Raw genomic sequence first — 22,990 nt, 5'->3', positions numbered from 1 at the left:
TGCCTCTAGAGCAGCTCTGCTGACCTGGTTCTCTGGCTCTAGAGCAGCTCTGCTGACCTGGTTCTCTGGCTCTAGAGCAGCTCTGCTGACCTGGTTCTCTGGCTCTAAAGAAGCTCTGCTGACCTGGTTCCATGGCTCTAAATCAGCTCTGCTTCTTGGTTCTCTGGCTCTAGAGCAGCTCTGCTGAACTGGTTCTCTGGCTCTAAAGCAGCTCTGCTGACCCGGTTCTCTGGCTCTAAAGCAGTTCTGCTGACCTGGTTCTCTGCTTCTAGAGCAGCTCTGCTGACCTGGTTCTATGGCTCTAAAGCAGCTCTGCTGACCTGGTTCTCTGGCTCTAGAGCAGCTCTGCTGACCTGGTTCTCTGGCTCTAAAGCAGTTCTGCTGACCTGGTTCTCCCCCTCTAAAGCAGCTCTGCTGACCTGGCTTCTCTGGCTCTACAGCAGCTCTGCTGACCTGGTTCTCGGCCTCTAGAGCAGCTATGCTGACCTGGGTTTTTGGCTCTAGAGCAGCTTTGCTGACCTGGGTCTCTGGTTCTAGAGCAGCTCTGCTGACCTGCTTCTTAGGCTCTAGAGCAGCTCTGCTGACCTGGTTCTTTGGCTCTACAACGGCTCTGCTGACCTGGTTTCTCTGGCTCTACAGCAGCTCTGCTGACCTGGTTCTCTGTGCTCACGATGCACGCACTAGACTTTGTGAAAATATATTTAAAAATAATATGTTTATTATAAGTACAAATGTTATTTTTATGACTATCTTAGATAATCTCTTGCCCTAATATGTATATTAAAGACACATACATATCATTTTGGAACATAAGTATAAAGAAGCTTTTTAAGCACTCGAATGCCATAAGGCGCTGGAGTGTGTGAACGTTGACGGAGTCGGAGTGGAGGGGTGATAGCTAGTGGAGATTGAACAACCGGAACTTCAAGGCTTTCCTGAAAGAGGGAAGATTCTGTTGAAGTCGCAAGGCCACTGGTAGATTGTTCCATAATTGGATTGCACAACTGGCTAATGAGCGACCACCCCATCTGGCCCGTCTATGTCTGGAGGTACATATAAAGCCAAGATTGGCCGAACGTAGATCCCGGGAAGGGGTGTAAAGCCTGAACCTATCCTGACAATCCACCGAACCCCCTCCGTACTGTGCCTTGTGCACCAAGCAGAGCGCCTTGAACTTGATTCTCTGCTGAACAGGAAGTCAATGTAGTGACCTTCTTCCATTAGAGGTAGGGTGACCTTTGGGTAATTTTAAGATAACAAGGACGGCGGCGTTCTGCAGTGACTGGATTTTACTGACCTGATGCTTGTCAAGGCCCAGGAACATTGCATTACAATAGTCCAATCTGGACATGAAGAGGGCAGCCATTACTGTCTTCTGCAGTGCCTGGGGAATGAAGGGGAAGATTTTACGCAGAGTTTTAAGCAAGAGAAAACATGCTGAGGTTAAACTGTTAACCTGGGTTGACATGTTCAGTTTATCGTCGAAAATCACCCCAAGATTCCTGACCTTTCTAACAGGTAGAGGACACTCCCCAGCCTCTGGTGGCCACCACAAGATGCTCCATAATGGGGGACCGTTGCCAAATTCAATGACTTCTGTTTTCTCAGTGTTTATCTTTAGAAAGCTCAGGCTCATCCACTCCATAACGTCCTTCAGACAGGCATGAAATCTTGCCGCTGTTAGCTCCGGTCTATCGGATACTGATATCACCAGCTGTGAATCGTCAGCATAGGACACGAGGGTGAAACCGTGTTTCCTCACTACTCTAGCCAGCGGCCTAACATAAACATTAAACAGGGTAGGGGACAGAGCTAAGCCTTGTGGGACGCCACAGGGCAGGTTGAAATTACCCGATTGTAAACCCGCCCAGTTCAGGCTCTGCTTTCTGTCATCCAAGAACGGGGAAAGGAGGGCCAAAGCCCGCTCAGTGATCCCTACCTCCTTTAGTCGCCGCACCAACACCATATGATTAACGGTGTAGAAGGCGGCCGACAAATCAAGGAGGACAAGGATTGCCCTTCCTCCCCCGTCAACTGCCGCCCGAATTCCCTCTGCTGCCGAGATAAGGGCAGACTCAGTGGAATGTTTTGGACGAAAACCATGTTGGGACTGGTCAAGCAGGCCGTTACTATCCAGTTACTCAGTTAAGGTTGTGTTGATAGCTCTTTCAGTAACTTTGGCTACCAATAGCAGACCGGAGATTGGCCGATAGTTTTTAAATTCTGCAGGCTCCAACGTGGCTTTCTTAAGGATAGGCCGAACACTGGCAGTCTTCCAGGCAGTGGGGTAGGTCCCGGCAGCCAGGACTTGATTGATCAAAGACGTGAGGGTGTGACTGATCCTTTCCGCCGCCAAATGCATGATCGGCGGGGGGCAGGGATCAGAGACTGATCCCGATTTGATAGATTTTAAAATATCTATTACCACCTCCTCCGATAAGGGGCTAAAATTGGTAAGGCTACACAACAGGTTCTCCTCATCACACTGGGGTGGCTGCTTGCCTGATGAAAATGTTAAAGTTGATGAATTGGCCAGATCATCGTATATTGTCTGCACCTTATTGTGGAAAAAGACTGCTAACTGATCACAGAAGACCTGCTCGGGGCTAAACAGGTTACCCTGCTGGGGTTTAGCCAAAAAAGGCACAGATTAAAAAAGTTCTTTGGCAGAGCTACCCGCATCCTGGATTTTCCGAGTGAAATATGCTCTCTTAGTTGTCAGAATGGCCTGTTTATATTTATTCAAGGCACAGTTATAGGCGTCTTTGCTGACCCTGCTATAATACACTCTCCATAGACGCTCGTACCTTCTGCATTCCACCTTTAGTCATTTGAGCTCCGGACCATACCACGGTGCACCCGACGGGCGCCTATTGAGTGTGGCAGTCTGTACGGGAGCGACACAGTTGATCGCTCCCTGAATCCATTCATTAAACTGAGTTTCTGCCACCTCATTATTGTTGTCTAAAAGTGGAGGGGAATGATCGAGAACGGCCATTAGGCCGATGCAAGTTATCTTGTTCCATCGCCTAAACGTGACCTTAATAGGTTTGTGGGGAGCACCCCCTCCCATCGGTTTGACCCTGACTTCAAAGAATACTGCTTTATGATCGGTCCATGGAAGTGCTTCTACCCGACAAAAGGAGATATCAGGATGGCTGGAAAACAGTCCGTCTAAGGTGTGGCCTTCTTTGTGTGTAGGATCAGAAACCAGTTGATGCAAGCCAAAGGCAGCCATACAGTCTAGGAGTCTGGTGGTATCAACATTAGTGCCCTGCTCCAGATGGTAGTTGAAATCGCCAAGAATAGAATAAAATTCAGAATCAGTGCAAGATTCCAAGTGAGACAGGAGGGCCGATGGGAAAGCGGCTCTGGGGCCCGGCGGCCGATAGACCAACAGACCTTGAAAAACAGTCACGTCTTTTAACCTAATACAGAATTGCATTGCTTCGGCGTGTAGGTCCGCCACAGCCTTAACCTGAACCTTCAGAGCTTCCTTATAAATAATGGCTATACCACCGCCTCTACTATCTATTCTATCTTGGCTCAGTAGTGCATAGCCTGATGGCAGGGCCACATTCCAGTCGGGACCAGATGCTGCGCCCGTCCAGGTCTCAGTAAGAAAGACCATGTCAGGGCTATGAGTATTTAGGAACAACTCAAGTTCATGTTTGTGTTTCACGACTGAGCGTGCATTTAAAAGAATACCCATGAGCCTGTTAGCTAGAATAGACTCAGGCTTTAAGGCCGGAGCTTGCTCCTCACCAATGCGAGGAGCAGCAGGCGGCCGGGAACCCTCTCCATTACCAATATCAGCATAGGTAGCTGTCCTGCCCTTCCTCCTACTACTTCTACCAGCATTCATACCTGTTTGAAAAATGGCAGTGTGTACAGGTGTGTATTCCTGACTCACCGTCAAAATTAAACAGGGTGCAGTCCCTGGACCGCTGCGACCGGAGGCCAAACAACATCTCTGGCGTATAGCAGACGGGCCTCATAGGACCAGGGGTCGTGGCCCTGGGCGCGATCCGGGCGCTGACGGGCGCAGACGGGCTTGCCTTAGGCGTGCCTTTGGCACGCCATCGGCGCGCTCGCGCCAGCGTGGGATTTAAATGAAATTTCCTGGGGAGGACTAGAGCGCTAACCCAAGAAGGCGGGCCCGATCACACGGACGGGCACCGCCGCTACAATTGCAGTGCTAGACGGGAGAAAGTGTTGAGAGAAAAGGAAACAGTTTTTGTTAAAAACAATTAAAAAACACTCTCGCAGCCCGAAAGTTGCCACCTTGACACAGCACTCAGAGCGCCAGCATTACACATGCTGCGCGCTCGCGCCAGCGTGGGATTTAAATGAAATTTCCTGGGGAGGACTAGAGCGCTAACCCAAGAAGGCGGGCACGATCGCACGGACGGGCACAGCCGCTACAATTGCAGTGTTACACGGGAGAAAGTGTTGAGAGAAAAGGAAAGAGTTTTTGTTAAAAGCAATTAAAAAACACTCTCACAGCCCGAAAGTTGCCACCTTGACACAGCACTCAGAGCGCCAGCATTACACATGCTGCACGCTCGCGCTAGCGTGGGATTTAAATGAAATTTCCTGGGGAGGACTAGAGCGCTAACCCAAGAAGGCGGGCCCGATCGCACGGACGGGCACCGCCGCTACAATTGCAGTGTTACACGGGATAAAGTGTTGAGAGAAAAGGAAACAGTTTTTGTTAAAAGCAATTAAAAAACACTCTCACAACCCGAAAGTTGCCACCTTGACACAGCACTCAGAGCGCCAGCATTACACACACTGCACGCTCGCGCCAGCGTGGGATTTAAATGAAATTTCCTGGGGAGGACTAGAGCGCTAACCCAAGAATGCGGGCACGATCGCACGGACGGGCACAGCCGCTACAATTGCAGTGTTACACGGGAGAGAGTGTTGAGAGAAAAGGAAACAGTTTTTGTTAAAAGCAATTAAAAAACACTCTCACAGCCCGAAAGTTGCCACCTTGACACAGCACTCAGAGCGCCAGCATTACACACGCTGCACGCTCGCGCCAGCGTGGGATTTAAATTAAATTTCCTGGGGAGGACTAGAGCGCTAACCCAAGAAGGCGGGCCCGATCGCACGGTCGGGCACCGCCGCTACAATTGCAGTGTTACACGGGATAAAGTGTTGAGAGAAAAGGAAACAGTTTTTGTTAAAAACAATTAAAAAAACACTCTCGCAGCCCGAAAGTTGCCACCTTGACACAGCACTCAGAGCGCCAGCATTACACACGCTGCGCGCTCGCGCCAGCGTGGGATTTAAATGAAATTTCCTGGGGAGGACTAGAGCGCTAACCCAAGAAGGCGGGCACGATCGCACGGACGGGCACAGGCGCTACAATTGCAGTGTTACACGGGAGAAAGTGTTGAGAGAAAAGTTTTGTTAAAAGCAATTAAAAAACACTCTCACAGCCCGAAAGTTGCCACCTTGACACAGCACTCAGAGCGCCAGCATTACACATGCTGCGCGCTCGCGCCAGCGTGGGATTTAAATGAAATTTCCTGGGGAGGACTAGAGCGCTAACCCAAGAAGGCGGGCACGATCGCACGGACGGGCACCGCCGCTACAATTGCAGTGTTACACGGGATAAAGTGTTGAGAGAAAAGGAAACAGTTTTTGTTAAAAACAATTAAAAAACACTCTCGCAGCCCGAAAGTTGCCACCTTGACACAGCACTCAGAGCGGCAGCATTACACACCTAACATTTTGTGCGGGAGTTGCGCACCCAGCGCACCCCAGCACGTATATGACATTACGCGGGACCCTCCACCGCGCAAGCATCTTGTACCGTAATGCGCATGTGTCACAAATGCGCGGGAGCAGGAGTCGCGGACTGGTCGCATACCAATCGCGCACATCACGTAATATTAAATGTATATGATGTAACTGAAAAACACGCAGCCCTCGCACACCGTACGCGGATCCTTCACAACTTTTTTAAAATAGCAGCTAGAATCCGCGCACCCACCGTGATGTGTACTCTTTGAGTGCGCGACTCCGAAAGTAAATTGGAAAAAGCATTTTTTTAAAGAAAATAATATAAATATATTAAAATACATTTTTAATGTTTTTTTGCAATTTTCAGAAAAATATATAATGTTATTTAATGAATAAAATATTTATAAATGAACAGTTAAAAACTGTAGAAAATTAGTTAAAAAAATAGGTATAACTACTATCACACTTAAAAATTAGCATTTAAAAAACCTTTGAAATTCACTGAAAAAAAACATAGGTTTCTGAGACGTTATAGATAGAAATTAGCATTTAAAAAAGCTTTGAGATTCACAGAAAAAAACATAGGTTTCAGGGGTGTTATAGTTAGCTGGCCATTTCACTCGTACAAAACCATAGAAATTCCTCCGTTATAGTTAGTTCTGATAACTATAGCTCGCGCGCCCGCAATGCACTGCTGATGATGTCACATATTACATCATTCATGACATGGTCAGTGACATCACTGATGACATTACTGATGACATCTCAAATGACATCACTGATGACATCATCCACGAGACAATCTGATACACCTCATCATACACTAGTATAACCTTTCATCACTCACTGTAAAATACAGCGTACCATATTTGAAACCATTGACACACCAATACCAGTTACTACATACCCACTCACTGATTCCTAAGTCTACACACACAACTACCCATCCAACAACATAATCATTTATACATGCAGTCACTAATTAATAGAACACTATCAAATGCACTTATACACATATATAGACATTGACACATCAGCAGTCATCTTAGTCGGTTATGCAGTCATCCTACTCACTCATGAAAAAATTAATCACACTTACATCACTTACACAATTATCCAACAACACCTCATTTATTCAAACACATAGTAACTCATAGTTAATATGTTAAAAAATCACCATTACAATTATACACTCATTCATATAGTTACTCTCACAATCACTGACTCTTACACATACTTATTTATATACACCAACTCTCACATACAATGCCTTTTATTTTTTTACTTTGTTGAAGATGTACAACTAAAACATATATTCGCTCACCAGCACACAAATAAATACACTCAGTCACCCAAACAACTGTTTCCACATGCACTCTTAAACCTATACACCTAGTCAATCAACCATTCACACATCTATGCATAGAGTTACACACACCCCATCCAACCACACACAAACTCAGTGTCCCATAAAAATTCTCACCCAACTAATCATTAACTAATATACACACTCATGTAGTTAGTGACCAACTGATGCAGCATGTTATACAACAACAGAGACAGTGATGCACACATTCACATAGTTTAGTTACTAATCCATGTATTAAGTGAGACACTTTTAATTATTCACTTAAACAGACAGTCAGATAGCTACTAAATCCTCCATCCAGACAGTTATATATCCACTCAATCTTCAATACAGATTGGTATATATATATATATAATACATATTTAAATTTCAAACTAAACTACATTCACTGGATGATGTCATCAGTGATGTCATCAGTGATGTCATTTGAGATGTCATCAGTGATGTCATCAGTGATGTCACTGACCATGTCATGAATGATGCAATATGTGACATCATCAGCAGTGCATTGCGGACGCGCGAGTTATAGTTAGGAGAACTAACTATAACGGAGGAATTTCTATGGTTTTGTACGAGTGAAATGGCCAGCTAACTATAACACCCCTGAAACCTATGGTTTTTTCTGTGAATATATATATATATATCTTAGTCTGGCATGGCAATAGGGAAAGTGCAGAAATATTCATCAATAATCTCAATGAGAATGATATCAATTTACAGCTCACATACAACATTAGCAACTGCTCGGTTTGCTTTCTTGATGTAGAGGTGTTTATCTACAATGATAAATTGGAAACTAAGCTGCACCGCAAACCAACAGCAGGAAACACTATTCTCCATGCTTCCAGCTTCCACCCCAAACACACCCTACATAGCATACCGTTTGGGGAAATGCTAAGATTGCGCAGGATTTGTAGTAGGGATCAGGATCTGAAACAGGCCCAAGAAGAGTGTAAAAATCGCTTTTTAGCAAGGGGGTATCCAATACATACAATCTCATCGGCCATAAACAAAACTAACCAACGCAACAGATTGGAGTTGCTTTTCCCCGTGCCCAGATCCGATCCAGATTTGATCCAGTCTCATACAGTCAAGGAACCATCTAATCCCAGGTTAATCATGACCTTCAACAAACAAAGGGATGTAATCAGTCAAGTGATAAGGAAAAACTGGCATATTGTGCGCACAGATCCCGTAATTGGAGAACATCTCTTAGGCAATCCAGTTATCACTTACAGGAAAGCTCCGTCCTTCAGTGATTACCTTGTCAAAAGTAGCCCAGAAATCTCGGCAAACAAAAATTGGCTACTAAATGCGAGAGGGTTCAAGAAATGTCCCTCATGCAAAGCTTGCAAGCTGGGAATGAACAAAACTTCCCTTACAACCCCATTTAGACAGGTTCCATCTACAATCTCGAAATCCTTAACTTGTAAATCAGAGTATGCCATATATGTGTTGGAATGTACTTGTGGCCTAAAATACATTGGTAGCACAAAGCTACAAGTCCACAAGCGCATCCTACAACATACCAGAGCTGTCATTAACTCAGATCCCACATACCCTGTAGCTCGCCATATAAAAGAAGTCCATAACAATTCATTACAGGATCTCAAATATTATGTTGTGGACACAATACCTGTACCTAGGAGAGGGGGCAACAGAGAGGCACAACTGAGAAAATTAGAAACTAAATATATCCTGGAATGTGATAGCAAGTTCCCTAACGGTCTAAATACGACCGAAGATTTATATACTTGGCTTTGATCTTATTAACATGAGTCCTAGCTTGTACATTATAAAAGTTGAATTTAAATGCTTCAACTTAACTATCCAGCTCCTAGCATTTCCATGGTAGTTTTGTACTAACATTCCAGTTTTTATGATTTCATCATATTAGATTACTATATTATTCTATTATATTAATGTATTAATGTTTTTATAGTATTTTAATATATAAATCTCCGTTTCTTGCCTCAACTCCATCAGCTGAACTCCCCTCAAGACAAATTTTTTTTTATATTTAGACTTTTTACTCTTTTCTTCCCTTCTTTTTTAGGATTGCGCCATTATCCCAAATCACCATTATATCTGATTTTAATGGCCTGTTATAGCATTTCTAAGCACTTCTGCACTTTATTCGGGGTTTTGCATTTATACTCAGCACCTTATCTTTTAGACCTAATTAAGTTATCAATTTACCACCAACATTGAGCCAAATATATTATTTCCTCTGGTTCTAAGGAAGGGTTTGAATTAACATCTCACAATGTGTTTTTAGATTGTTTTGAATGTTTTTAAAAAGGATATTTAGAACTTTTTTAACACAATGTTTTGATGTATACTCTCCTATTTATTGTACCTGTAAAAATGTTACATTACAGGGTCTTATCTATCAGAAATTCCAACTAACCGACATATATGTGCACTGTTTTTTAATGTTTTTAATGTATTTATACAGGAACTAATTTCTTTTTATCAATATAAGAATTATAATAGTGACCCAGGCTGTCTTACGGCATTTAAGTCGGGATTGTAGCACACCTGAGTTGCATATCAGGCATTCTTTCAGAGTCACTTTGCTTATTTGTATATATTGAGCATTACACAATGGTCCATATTATTCTAAACAATGTCGGTAAAATAACAATGTGTTGGTAATTACAAAAGTGAAAGGCTCTGTTACATACATGGTTTGCAAGCATTATGCGTACATTATTGATTTGGTGGCAAAAACAGCGTACAGTCTGTCTTCATGGTCTATTGTTCACTAGCACTGTATAAAAAAGAGAAAAAAAGTCATAAGCATGTCATGTGATCAAGGGCTTACGGGCCCGAAACGCGTCATGGCGGCATTTACTGCGGGAAAATAAATTAACCAAGCACAAAGTTGGTGTCCGTTTCCTACTTCGGAAGGTCTAGCAGTGCGATTCTTCCGTACCAGTTGAATTTCGACGATATATATATATATATATTCTTTCTCTCTTTCTCGCACCGACAAAGATTGACGACGCTGTGTTCTGACCAAAAATGTATTGGAACAGCTTAGAAGGACGCGTTTCGCCTGCCAAGCAGGCTTGTTCACCAATAGTTTAACCATTTTTGAAATCAGACATTTTAAATCGTAATGCATGAGTCCATAGTCACGTGATACGACTACAATTGCAGTATGTTGGAAGAAAGACTCGTAGTTCTCACTAGTGAACAAATAACGTCTTCACTGCTCAATTAATACAAAAAATGTATAATCAAATGTCACAATATCTTGCAGTACAATAGATTAATAATTAATAACTAGCCCAATTGAACATAAAGTATATTTTTAAATTTCATTCGTAATCTTTCAATAAAACTTTATGTAAAAATGTTTTGGGTCATAGGTATTTGTCTCAGCAAGTCACGCTTCACTGGGTAATCAACCCTCACTGATGTGATTGACTTCGGATGCGTATGGGCATATTTGCCCTAGTGGGTTTGCCTTTTTTATAAACCTTCCGCTTAAAATACAACTTTATACGGACAATCATGTCCTTTCAGTATGTGTTCACATTGACATCTAAAGTTCAACTCTCATGAGTATAACCTGCTCTAGAATACAAGTGATACAACCCAAGTGGGTATAAATTCCTTGTTCGTACAAGCAGTTTCTTGGATAATGATTGTCTTAAAAGCTATTTTGCTCGGTCTAATTCCGCCCCAGTGGGCATACACCCATTTCTGATGATCTTAGCATGTATAATCCTTGTTAAAGTGACAGTTGTTTATGTTCTTAAAATTACAATCAGCTTGTACTCAATAATCAAATAAGCAGCCATAGTGTATCGTACGACTCATATTCCCTCATGCAATAAAGAAAAACTTGATAGAAACAAGTTCGAAAAAAATGAAAACAGGAGAAAATTAAAAAATGGAAAAATGGAAAATAGTTAAAACTAGAAATTGAGAGAGGTATAGCATGCATTTCTTGTTTCTTCGGTTGACAGATCTAACAGATTATATCACAAATTGTTACACAGATATTGTACCTTTAATTTACAAATGAGTTATCAGGTCCTCTTCCATATTTAAACCCATAGGGGTTTTGGTGTTTAATTCAATAATGTAGCGCGATTCTAATCTTCTAGGCTTTTTTTCTCTGTTGCCGCCTCTAATACTAGGAGGCACGCAGTCGATGACAAAATAGCTTAATTCATGCGCGTTTTTATCATGGTATGTATCGAAATGTCGTGCAACTGGGTATGTTCTGTCCCCATTTCGTATAGCTCTCAGATGTTGCAGAATTCTTACATGTAGTCGTATCACGTGACTATGGACTCATGCATTACGATTTAAAATGTCTGATTTAAAAAATGGTTAAACTATTGGTGAACAAGCCTGCTTGGCAGGCGAAACGCGTCCTTCTAAGCTGTTCCAATACATTTTTGGTCAGAACACAGCGTCGTCAATCTTTGTCGGTGCGAGAAAGAGAGAAAGAATACTACGGACCTTGCCTTGATGGTCCTTCATGACGACGCACCCGTTGGTTTGGTGAGCGGCGGCTGTACCGAGGGAAAGAAAGTTGAATATATATATATATATATATATATATATATATATATATATATATATATATATATATATATATATAAACAGTCCTGTCCGCTCCCTTCTCTCAGCGGAACCTTAGGCACGGACCTCTCACCTTCAGAAATCAAATACAAAGTCCCACAACACGGAAAGTGGGTGAAGCAGTGATGGTTTATTAGCGAATTCAAACCAGGAAAATCACAGGACCAGTGTCCTCCATGACGTGTTTCGCTCCACGCAGGGAGCTTGATCACATGATGCGTCTCCGTATTGTGACGTGTTAAATAGAAACAATGGGCACAACCAGCTTAAGAAAAAAGCTGTAATGGCTCAAAAGAAGTAGAAAACAGACTGCAGCAATCTACTTGTCCAATACAATACATCTGAATAATAATATTGTTGTAGTTAGAATCATGTGCAAAATACGCAAAATTTCCATGAGAAGAAAATAATATGTATAAATACATAAAAGTACATAGAAGTGGTTTCCATAATCATTACATAGTGTATTAGAAAAAGTTTTTTAGAAAAATTCACTTCTGGAGTAACCTACATCACAGTTGGTAGTAAATTTCCAGAAATAGTGGGCAAGTGTCCAAATTGAATACCCAACAAAGATGACAAATCTCTAAAGGAAGAGCGTAAAAAACTAATATGCAACTCGAAAATACACAGTGACTGCATTGGACTTATAGCATCCTGTAAATGTCATGCATAAACTAATTGGTAAACCGAGATATCGGAGGAGATACAGCATATATCAACTAAGTCAGTTTGGCAGCAAATATATCTCATTAAAGTGCAAGTGCAAAAGTGAAGAGCTGGTCACATATATAAAAACCATAGGCTAAAAACCATAGGCTAAAAGGAGACCAGAAGATGACCAAACAATAGATAAAATCTCATATCAGTCAGATTAGCAGCATATGTATCAAAATAACACTACTAGTGCAGAAATTGTCAATATGCTAAAAAAGACCAAAAAATTGATAAAAAATCTCCTATTGTCAAAATTGCATGATAAAAGTTGTAAAAATACAGTCAGAGTTTCACATGATGATAAATAGTCTGTTTGTTCTTAAAAAACTAAAGTGCATAAAAAACAGTGCAAAATAGTGCTATATACAACAATTAGAATCGTTAGCAGCAAGGGAAAAGACCCTAAATCGTTTAGGCCAAAACAATCCTAAAGTGCGAGTGCAGTAATAAATAGAACGGATAAAAAAAATAGGAAAAACAACACAGTACAGACCAACTCGATACAGGAAAGGAATGTACAAAAAGTACTGATACAAGGCAAGATATGTCAATCATAAAAAATGATGCAGATCTTCATTCATGTTAAGGCCATTAGGAACTCTTGTGTCGAGAGCTAAAATGAAATGAGACTCTCGTTGTCTCAGTAGCTTGTCTCGATTACCTCCCCGTCCGGGGTTGGCAACTGACCCTATAACTGTATACTCCAAATCCTTTCGTTTATTCTCATGAACAGATTTGAAGTGCCTTGCGACCGGATAGTTATGGTCAGAATTGACAATGGCCCTAACATGTTGTAAGATACGCTTATGCATGGGGAGTTTGGTGCTACCAATATATTCCAGATTGCAGGTGCACTTAAGTTTGTAGATGGCATATTCAGTACGGCAGGTTAAATGTTCTTGGATTGCTATCTCCTTATCACTGAAAGCTGTTTTATAGTGAGTGCTGTTTGTAGCAAATGTACACGCACGGCAAGAATTACATTTAAAGAACCCAGTCCTAGTAAGCCAAGTACTTTTAGTTTTTACCTCAGGCATATATATTGCCCATGATGTGTAGAATACGTTTCTTTTTCTTACCAAGTTAAAGTAATGGCTGGACCATACTATTATTGGGAGTTATTTTGTGAAATGTTGAGTTCTGAGTCTCTAACCTAATACTACTTCCCTGGATAAGCCCAGGAGTGCTAAAACTTCTATCCTGAGAGTTAAGAGCTAAAGTGGAGTACTTAGGGACAGATTTACAAGGAACTGACGCATCCGCATAGATGCGTACGTTTTCGTGCGCCAGTGCCAAATGTCCTTGCGCCACCATGGAGTACTTAGTGTCCAGATTTCAGGCCCTAGTAAGTCCTCCGAACACGCCAGAGGCAATCGGACTCAGCACCCTCGACTTGGTCTAGTAACCCTTGCGTATCCTAGGGATCACAAACTGGGTGTGACAAGAACCAAATAACACTAGCGTAAAAAATTTGGAAACATTTCAGTTCATTGTGGAAACGTATGCTGAGCAAAGGCAAGGACAATGAGTTCATGGAGAATCCACACTGGGGCACTGAGAAGAAAGGGAAACAGTAAATTACACAAATTGTGTGAAGGACAATAATTGGTAACGTCACAACACACTATGCTTGCATAGTAAAAACCTGTGCACACCCCTAGTGCTACATTTGAACATGCTAAAATCACTGTAAGCCAATGTTTTCGTATCCAGGTGCTCAGTTTCTGTAATGCAAAAACGCATGTCATGTAAGAGATGCCAGGTTAGCATCTTTTTGGCTTAGGAATACACTCACAAAAATTATTCAGTCTCAAAGTGACTACCTCAATTCCAGTGAAACATTTTCTAAAGTCAAAGCTGAAATTTGGCACATTCCAATGCAAGGAGCAAAGAAGTTCAACACACAGGTGTATACACAAAGTTACACAAAGTAACATGTTTCCCTTGCACCAAGGATCATACACAGTGACAGCTGGAATGGAACACAAAACTTTACTTCACCTCACCTGGCACACAACTGCATCTTCAAATATTCATCTACAATGCTGACGACTTTGGGAAGCTCTATTTGGACCTCAAACCTGGGCAAGACTGGGAGGGTTGAGAAAGAGGATTTTGATCATTCAGAGTGAGTTTATGTACATAAATATCATGGCGAACAAAACATAAAGCACATGCTCGTCAACTTTCTCTAAATTGCGACATGGTATAACTGCATTAAAACATAAATAAATAATAGTTTTCATTCTGCTAAAAACATCATAACATTTAAATTTAATTTCACTCTGCATGGTGTATATTCCACAGCATCTCTTAAATTTCGTGAAACATCTGGTGGGTTTCCAAATTCATTATATTTTTTAACAAACATGCACTAGTGCGGGACCCTGCCCCACCCCTCGACATATCTGCCTGATGCTGCCTCTTTCTAAGACCTGCATAGACAGAAACATCTCATTCTCATGCAGCAACATGCACACTGGTGAGGCACTATGCATCCCTTTGCATGTTCCTCACCTGGCAATGTGGAATGAAGCCATACACCAAACTAACTTAGAGATTGATCTAGAATAGGCTAGTAACAGAAAATCCTTACATTTTTGTACGAAATTATTATATATCCAGAGCAGAATTCATCACTGGAATTTCCTCCACCATAACCTTCCTATAGAGGAGGAAATTCTGTTGATGCATTGTCCCCTGGATTAGGCACTTACTTCACAGATAGGAGAATATTCCCTTTCCACCAAACTTGGGTTGTTCATGACTACAGGCAAATACTTTAGAAGGCCAACAAGGCAAAGTCTACATGTCCCTTTCACTCGAACAATGTCAAAATACATGTCAAACATTTAACAAACAGAGAAAAATGAGAGCAGGATAAATCACACCTTCTCTTTCTGACTAAAAGGCAACTTCACAAACCAAACGTGAAAAAGAACAAGATTCTATGGCATGCATAAGGATGGAGGTAAGGAGCACAAACGTGGCATTTGTGAAGAGTTGGTCTAAGTTAGGATCAGTGTTAGAGGCAAAATCAGAAGGGCCAATTAGGTGCATCTTTTACACATGTTATCTGGGCCCCCACATCATAAGTCATATTTCATTGATTTCATTTTTAAATGGCTGAAGAAACCCCAGGTGAATCCAGTGGATCTCTCAAACTATTGGCCAATATTCAAGCTGGCGTATGCCGGCACACTCCTGGCAGCAGCAGTAATGAATGAATTACACTTAAAATGGAAAACAGTCATGGACTGCGACTCAGTCTCATTCACTAATCATTCCTCTAGGCAGCATTCCATTCTCTTGTTTTTCGTTTGCCTATATTATTACAGGAAAGGACTAACCACATGCCATTCATTGTTGGCCCCACCCAAAGTGGCATTTCGGAGCGACCGTCTAGGCTGCCTCGGCTCTGAAGAGGAACACAAGCGACTGCAGACACGTTTCAGTCTTGTTGAGCTTCATCAGGAAGGTGAGCCCCCATGGCACAAAAAGCTCAATGGACAGCAAAGAAGTAATGAATGAATATGCTTGACCAAACAGCATTTATGGTCACATTGCAAACCTCCAGTTGCTAGGCTAGTCTGGGTGACTTTTGCCTGAAAGATCCCAGGTAATTACCATGGTTCTAATGTAGTCTCCATCTAGGCATCTAGCCTCCTGCTCTCGGGAACTGCCCAGTATAAGATATACAAGTGAAGAATCTCTAATGGACTATAATCCCATAATGGCACAATGAACCACTGGTGACAGGATCATTAGCTATTTAGAAATTGGTGATCTATCACATTTTCAGCATGGTGCACCAGGTGATCTAGCAGCAGTCTGTTGTACGCTAATAGTTTCAAAGAAGACTTTCCCTTTGATCAACTTGATTTAGCCTTCTTGTTACTCCAAATCCAAAATAAACCATAGACGTGCATAAGCAATCTCTGGACCATTTACCAAACAGCACAGTTTGCTGTTGCTACCTGACAAAACTTTTTATGATTTTGCTTCCGGGCATGCTTTGAAACCTCGTCCTGTGTTGGAGTAACTCAGCTTCAGCTGTTGCAAGCCCACAGACACTCAAGAAGCACCCTCATGGTGTTTGGGTTGGATTGGCCTATAGGGCAATCAGGCAGGTTCTGATGGGCTGGTCTGAGAGGGACTTTCTTTTGGATATTTGTGTGCCGGTTTTATGGTCTGCTGGGCCAGTATTTACTTTTGATTTGCCGGATACTGAAAAAAACATTGTCTGCAGAAAGCTCATATCCATGTAGTGTTCCATCCCTTGAAAACATTTATAAGGGCATGTGTTTACAAGGTCAAAACTGCCTCAATTTGCAAACATGAGCCACTTCTTTCAGCTTTCTAATTCACTAATGGGGCTATTTTCTGTCCCAGTCCGACATGTGGTCTAAGAGTACTTTAATGTAACTTTACCAAGAAAATCCCTTTGGTGTAGGACCTTTTATTGAGCACATTTTACTGCCCACATTTCCAAACCAACACTTTCTGCCTGGATGCTCCAGGATACGTTACCATATTCCTCCACTTGGAATTGATGCGAAGCTGCATCTCCCACACTAATAACGTAGGTCCCCTGCGGAGGCTCGCTTGACAGCGGGAAGGACAGATCAACTATGCCATGCTTCGGAACCACTGCCAGCCACTGACTAATGCGGTTACTGTTCGGGTCCTGAACAAACATACACATGAGGAGTTTAGGATGGGAGAAATCTCATGCAACATGTGATGCTCACAGACTTGTCCACAGGAAAAGGTGTTTAACATGCAAACCATTTCTAATCCAAAAACTGCACACTCATATGTATAAACAAAAGATGAAATGCCTATGTAAGTATGTAATGAACAGCACAAACAATAAAGAAGGAACTCAAGGATAATCAAAAAGTAAACAGTTGTCTATTTGAAGAATGCCAGGAGGTCAGGAAAATGACAACTGAAAAAAGAAATATTGTTATTTAGCATGCAGAATGGAAGAAACGTTCGATCAACATTAAAAATGAAATTTGAAGGAAATATAACAGCAAGGGGTATGCAATCAGGACAAGAGGAACCACACCAAAAACGCTGACAAAAAAAGACTATGGGGGTCATTACGATCCACCCGCTAAAATCTACCGCCCGCATGACTTTCCCCCCCGCCACATTACGAGGGACCCCGGCGGTCGGGAAGACCGTTCGCCGGTTTTCCGCCGGTAGACAATCTGCCCATTTGCCTACCGGGCAGAAAAGCCCAGGAATATGGTGGCGGTGCCTTGCAGGCACCCCCATCCATATTATCATCGTGGCGGTGTACTGGCTTTCCATGACTACGCCATGTAAAGGCAGGCGGTTTTGTCTTTGGGGGCCCGTTCCGGGCCCCCGGGGTATTCGAGGGGGTGGGGGTGCACGGGGGGTACCATTGTCATGGACATGGTGGCAGGCACCTCGCGGTGCCTGTCACCTTGTGCATGACAATGCACACAGTGCATTCCCAGCATTGTGGCGGGCGGTGCTGGGAATGGAGGATGCCACCGCCGCGGTGGCATCCTAATTGCAGGTGCAGGACCGCCCGCCATCCTAATGGGCCCCTTAATTTGTAAATGTAATATTGAAAGAAGGAAACAGCAAAGGAGCTAGCAGGATAGTTAGGAAGCTGCATAAAAAGAATAGCAGACAACCAAAAAAAGAAGAGGCGCAAAATCAAAGATTAGGAAAGACAATACTGAACAAAAACAGGTGCTGGAACTAAATGATTAGAAAATGTTATTCAATAGATCAAAACTGAAAACAATGTGGCTAATACACACTTTAAAAAGAGGAAATAAAAATACATGGCTGCTAAAGAGGAGTGCAAAAGCTGCTTACAAACATTCATAGGAGATAAATATTAGTATAGAATTTCAAGAACAATATAGACCAGCCCAAAAAGGAGAAGGTCGTATGAAGAATGCAATAGAGTGTATAGAAGAGAAAGCCATCGGCGAGGAACAATACAGCAAGAAGAAAAGGAGACCTTGAGTGAACCGAATATAACAATGCTGGGGATGTACAACAATAGAGAACATTGCAAGAAATACAGAGAATATTAAGACGGGAATGCCATGAGTAGTAGAGACCCAAATAATAACGAAAATAAAACCCCAAAATAAAACCATGAAACAAGAAACAACACTTGTCTTGCCCGAGCATTTAATTGTATCCCAATTTAAGAACACTATAAAAAGTTTGATACTTGAAGAGAGTACCTTCATTGACATGTACATGTTTTAAATAAGAATAATAAATGGTAACTTCTAAAGAGCTGATATTCTGAAGTTACAGTCTTAAAAATACGCCTGGCAAAAATAAAGTCTTATTTCTATTTCTACAGCATAAGCCATAGCAGTTCCTTCAGAATTTAATAAGTATTACTTCAAATGCTTTTATGTTTCAAGGAATGCATACACATGCGATAGGTGTCTATTGCCACAAGAAAATACATTTTTTTTAAAGGGGCAATAACAAATTTGAGTGTAATTAATGTTATGGAAGTAAAATAATAATATTTTGAATGCTGATACAATGTCAGTCGCACCCAACTATGCTGGTTTGGTTAACACATGAAAGTGATAGCACAGTGCTCGTGAACAGTGCAAGTAAGACAACAGAGGATTTCAAAAACTCAGGGCAAAAGCTGTTTGCTACTGGACTTTAAGTTATCAAATACGGTGGTTTGAACTTCAGTGGAATTGAAGCAGCTCGGAGAGATCAATGCATCACTTGACTGCTTGAAGAAACCCAGAGCATCACTCTACGGAATCAACGCATCGCGGCCCAGCACCTCGTCTATGGAACCGGCGCATCGCCGCCACCGCCTGGAAAAGATTGATGCATCTTTCGACTTGCGGGATCAGCATTAACACATCTCACGATACATCTTGTGTTGCAATCAGGAAAGGTACTCTGTTCACCGGGGCCAGCGTGGGTCCTGTTGTTGGCCTACGCTCCATCAATTCAGCCCGAACTTTGACTTTGCCCAGGTTCAGTACGACCGGGTAACCCATTTTTGTGTTATTTGTTTCTAAGTGCTACACTGCTTTCATTCTTCTGATATTCAATAACTCCACCTCTACACATTGGATTTTTGTCATTTTCACCGTAAATTATTTATTAAATTGTGATCTATTTTTCTAAACCTGTTTGGAGTTTTTTTTGTGGTCATTTCATTGTGTTACTGTTTGTAAGTTGCACAAATACTTTACACATTGCCTCTTTAGATAAGCCTGACTGCTCTGTGCCAAGCTCTCAGAGGGTGAGCACAGGCTTTCTTTCAGTATGTATCTAGCTTACCCTGACTGGGATCGTGGGTCTTGCTTGGACAGGGTGCATACCTCTGCCAACCACAAACCCATTTTATAACAATGGTAGCTTGATCTCCATCAACAGATCCCAAGGCAAAGTTCCAGAAGCTAGATTGAACTTGGAACAGTAGTGGTATGGGTCATGAAAGATTTTGAGTTGGCCCTCTGAACATACTCTACCAGTTTGGTGAGGATTGTAAATTAGTATTAGACTGGTAATCACTTAAGGTGTGAACGTCCAGATTCAGTTTCTTCAATACGTTGAATATTAAGCCTCCCTTCAAAGATGAGGGAACAGAGCATAGGGTGATGGAGTACAAACTTTTGTTCAACCCCACATTGATTTGGGAAGAGACATACTAGTGGTCTCCAACCACTATTTATTCCCTTTCAATGTCATTCTACCCTCAGCAGATTATGTTATGTTATGTTATGTTATGTTAAAACGGGACTTTTATAGCGCACGGCTACTCCGAGGAGTGTCCCGGCGCTTTAGCAAAAACCAGTGAGGTAAAACATCGAGATGAACAAAGTCTGATGATATAACCCCTTTAATAAAACATAATTATCTCCTACTTAATGTACAGATCACTGTAATAAATGTCTTGAGTAATACCTACGTACCTCAAAGAGAAAATGTCACTGCGTGGAGGCTCAAAGTTCACAAGAAGTAAACCACAACACCTTCTCACCATTCCTAAACGAAACATTTCTATTTCTGAAACACGGATTTCATGATATGCACTCATACCTCGGAACCGTTTTATAGAAAAGAAAATAATCTGTGTTTACCACTGACTGGTGGGCATTAAAAAAGCCCCGTTCAAAACCTACATTTTGAACAAACTATCCCTCTGGAATTGAAGTCTAGTAGATTCTCCTGCTTTTTGGTATTTTTGTGGTTTCCCTCTTGTACAACTCCACTATCACTCAGATGTAAATCACATCTCTATCAATGCGGTGAGGCCCACGCTATCCTATTACTACATACAGATACATGAATACAGGGCTTCTGTGGAAACACTTTTTAAATATAATTTTATGTAATAAAAAGTGGGTTTAGAGTCTCTAACCTTTTCTGCAATCAGAGCTACTTCTGATCAGAGAAAATCATTGTGAGCTACTGAATACTAAACAACTTGTGCAGTGTTGCCAGGCACCCCCATACCCAGCTTCATTTCTTTTAAGCCTCATGTCCGTAGAGCCAGATACTATGGTTTAAGCAAAATACTTTGATTAGAGGCACTATGACAGGGCTGCCATGTGTGTCAGTGAGAGCGTGGCCTTTGGGGATGTATGAATATGCGTGTGCATGAATTAGATATATGTTTACGGGTGACTGAGAGACTGTGTCATATGTACTTGTGGCACAAGACATACCTTTCACCATATGTAGCACCGTTACATGTGTAACACAAACATACAATAATATGTTTTAATGGGAGACATTTAAAGTGCAGAAAAATGTTCTGCAAAAATGTTCATAATATGGAACATTTTTCTGCACTTTAAATTTCACTCATTTAAAAAACCTTGCTGTATTTTTTAGTTATACTTATGGCACAGTGTCTACTGGCCACTGGGAGTAAGGGGACTGCTGTTTGTAAATGCACTTTGAAATGGGAGAAAATTAAAATGAAGTGTTTATTTAATCATTAAGGTAACCTTCCATTTTCATTTTCTCCCATTAAAAAGCATTCAGAAACATCCTTTTGTTCACAGCTCCACTACTGAGTTGACAAGGACTTTAGATTAAGACTTAAATACCTCAGTGCTTCAGTTGTTCACCTCTGTGCCCCAGCCCCACCTTCGTTAATAAATCTGACTGAGCACTGCTCATTATCAGGCAATGCTATCCGCAGCCTGATGATAATAATGTAAAATAAACACGGCCTTCCCTCAACTTTAAAAGGAAAATGTATATGCCCTTATTTAAAAATGAACTCAAGGCTGTGAGCTACTCTGAAGGTGACTGGGAGCTACTGATAGCTCACGATCCACTGGTTAGAGACACCCGTCCCGTCCTTGCTTTAATTGCTCAGGCATTGATGCTTTTTTTAAACACGTTGTTGATAAAGTGAGTCCACAAAGGGGCCTGCTATTTTAAAAAAAACATGAAGTATGATTAAAGGACACTTTTCCGTAGCTGGATGAATCCATAGGACCAGATTCACAAAGATTTTTATAAAAAATCATGTATTCCTTACAAATAGTCAGAAGTTAGGTAAATTGACAAGAATGCAAATTGTGCATGGATATTCTCCTACCAACATATGTAAATGTGCCAGCACAAATTACATATTATATATCTTTGCGAATCAGCCCCATGGTATTTAGTGGGGCAATGACCTAAGTCTTTCTTGCACCAATGTATTGTTTATTGTACTAACACCAAGCCGACAAATAGCACATTCATTTTGTGGAATAGGCAGGGATTGAAGATATGTTCTTTTTAGGTCTCGCGACCTGCGTTGCACTGCGCAGCTGTGATCGCCCAGGCGAGAGTCCTTTTGTCCGGGATTCAGAAATGGACCCTGGAATCGCACACGCTAGTGCGTGTTCGTTTTCTTTTCAGCTCTTTCATTGGCCCTTGCTTGCGTCTTAGTCTTAAAGACTGCACGCAATGGGCCCGAGGTGCGCGCATAGCTCCACCCATGGCCTATTGGTGTCTATTACGCGCATCAAGCGCGTAATAGACACCAATAGACCGTGGGAGGAGCTATGATCGTGCCCAGAGTCATGCGTGACGCGCGCGCCACTTGCTTTTCTTTACTTTTGGTATAAGCGCGGCACCCGCGCTTTACTTATAACATTGAAAGTAAAGCGCGGATGCCGCGATTATACCAAAGGTAAAGAAATAGATTTTTTTTTTCTATTCCTTTACTTTTGGTATAATCGCGGCACCCGCGCTTTACTTTTAATGTTATAAGTAAAACGCGGGTGCCGCGATTATACCAAAAGTAAAGGAATAGAAAAAAACATCCATTTCTTTACTTTTGGTATAATCGCGGCACCCGTGCTTTACTTATAACATTAAGAGTAAAGCGCGAGTGCCACGATTATACTAAAGGTAAAACATTTTTTTGTTTGTTCTTTGTCTTATTTAACTGCACGTCATTCGCCTGTGTGTTTGCTGTTGTGCAGAAAATTGTAGGTTCATAGTTCCTGAAACCTTTAATGTGTTTTAGTCAACTAACCTCTGTCCCTC

At 41.8% G+C, this 22,990-nt stretch overlaps 1 protein-coding gene across 2 annotated transcripts in view; it reads right to left on the bottom strand.

Moving 5' to 3' along the window:
• Positions 1–22,990, bottom strand: part of LOC146812872 (alpha-2-macroglobulin-like protein 1) — a 315,529-nt gene that overhangs the window by 210,728 nt on the left and 81,811 nt on the right. For both annotated transcript variants that reach the window (XM_085619945.1, XM_085619946.1), the window contains 2 exons: positions 16,976–17,132; positions 14,452–14,536 (listed from right to left, as the gene is read on the bottom strand). In XM_085619945.1, coding sequence (XP_085476071.1) covers positions 14,452–14,536; positions 16,976–17,132 — 242 coding nt within the window. The remainder of the gene's footprint in view (positions 1–14,451; positions 14,537–16,975; positions 17,133–22,990) is intronic.

Source organism: Triturus cristatus, chromosome 7 (assembly GCF_964204655.1).
Source record: "Triturus cristatus chromosome 7, aTriCri1.1, whole genome shotgun sequence".
Taxonomy (NCBI): domain Eukaryota; kingdom Metazoa; phylum Chordata; class Amphibia; order Caudata; family Salamandridae; genus Triturus; species Triturus cristatus.
Note: the sequence above shows the minus strand (reverse complement) of the source record. Positions and strands in the feature narration are given on the sequence as shown.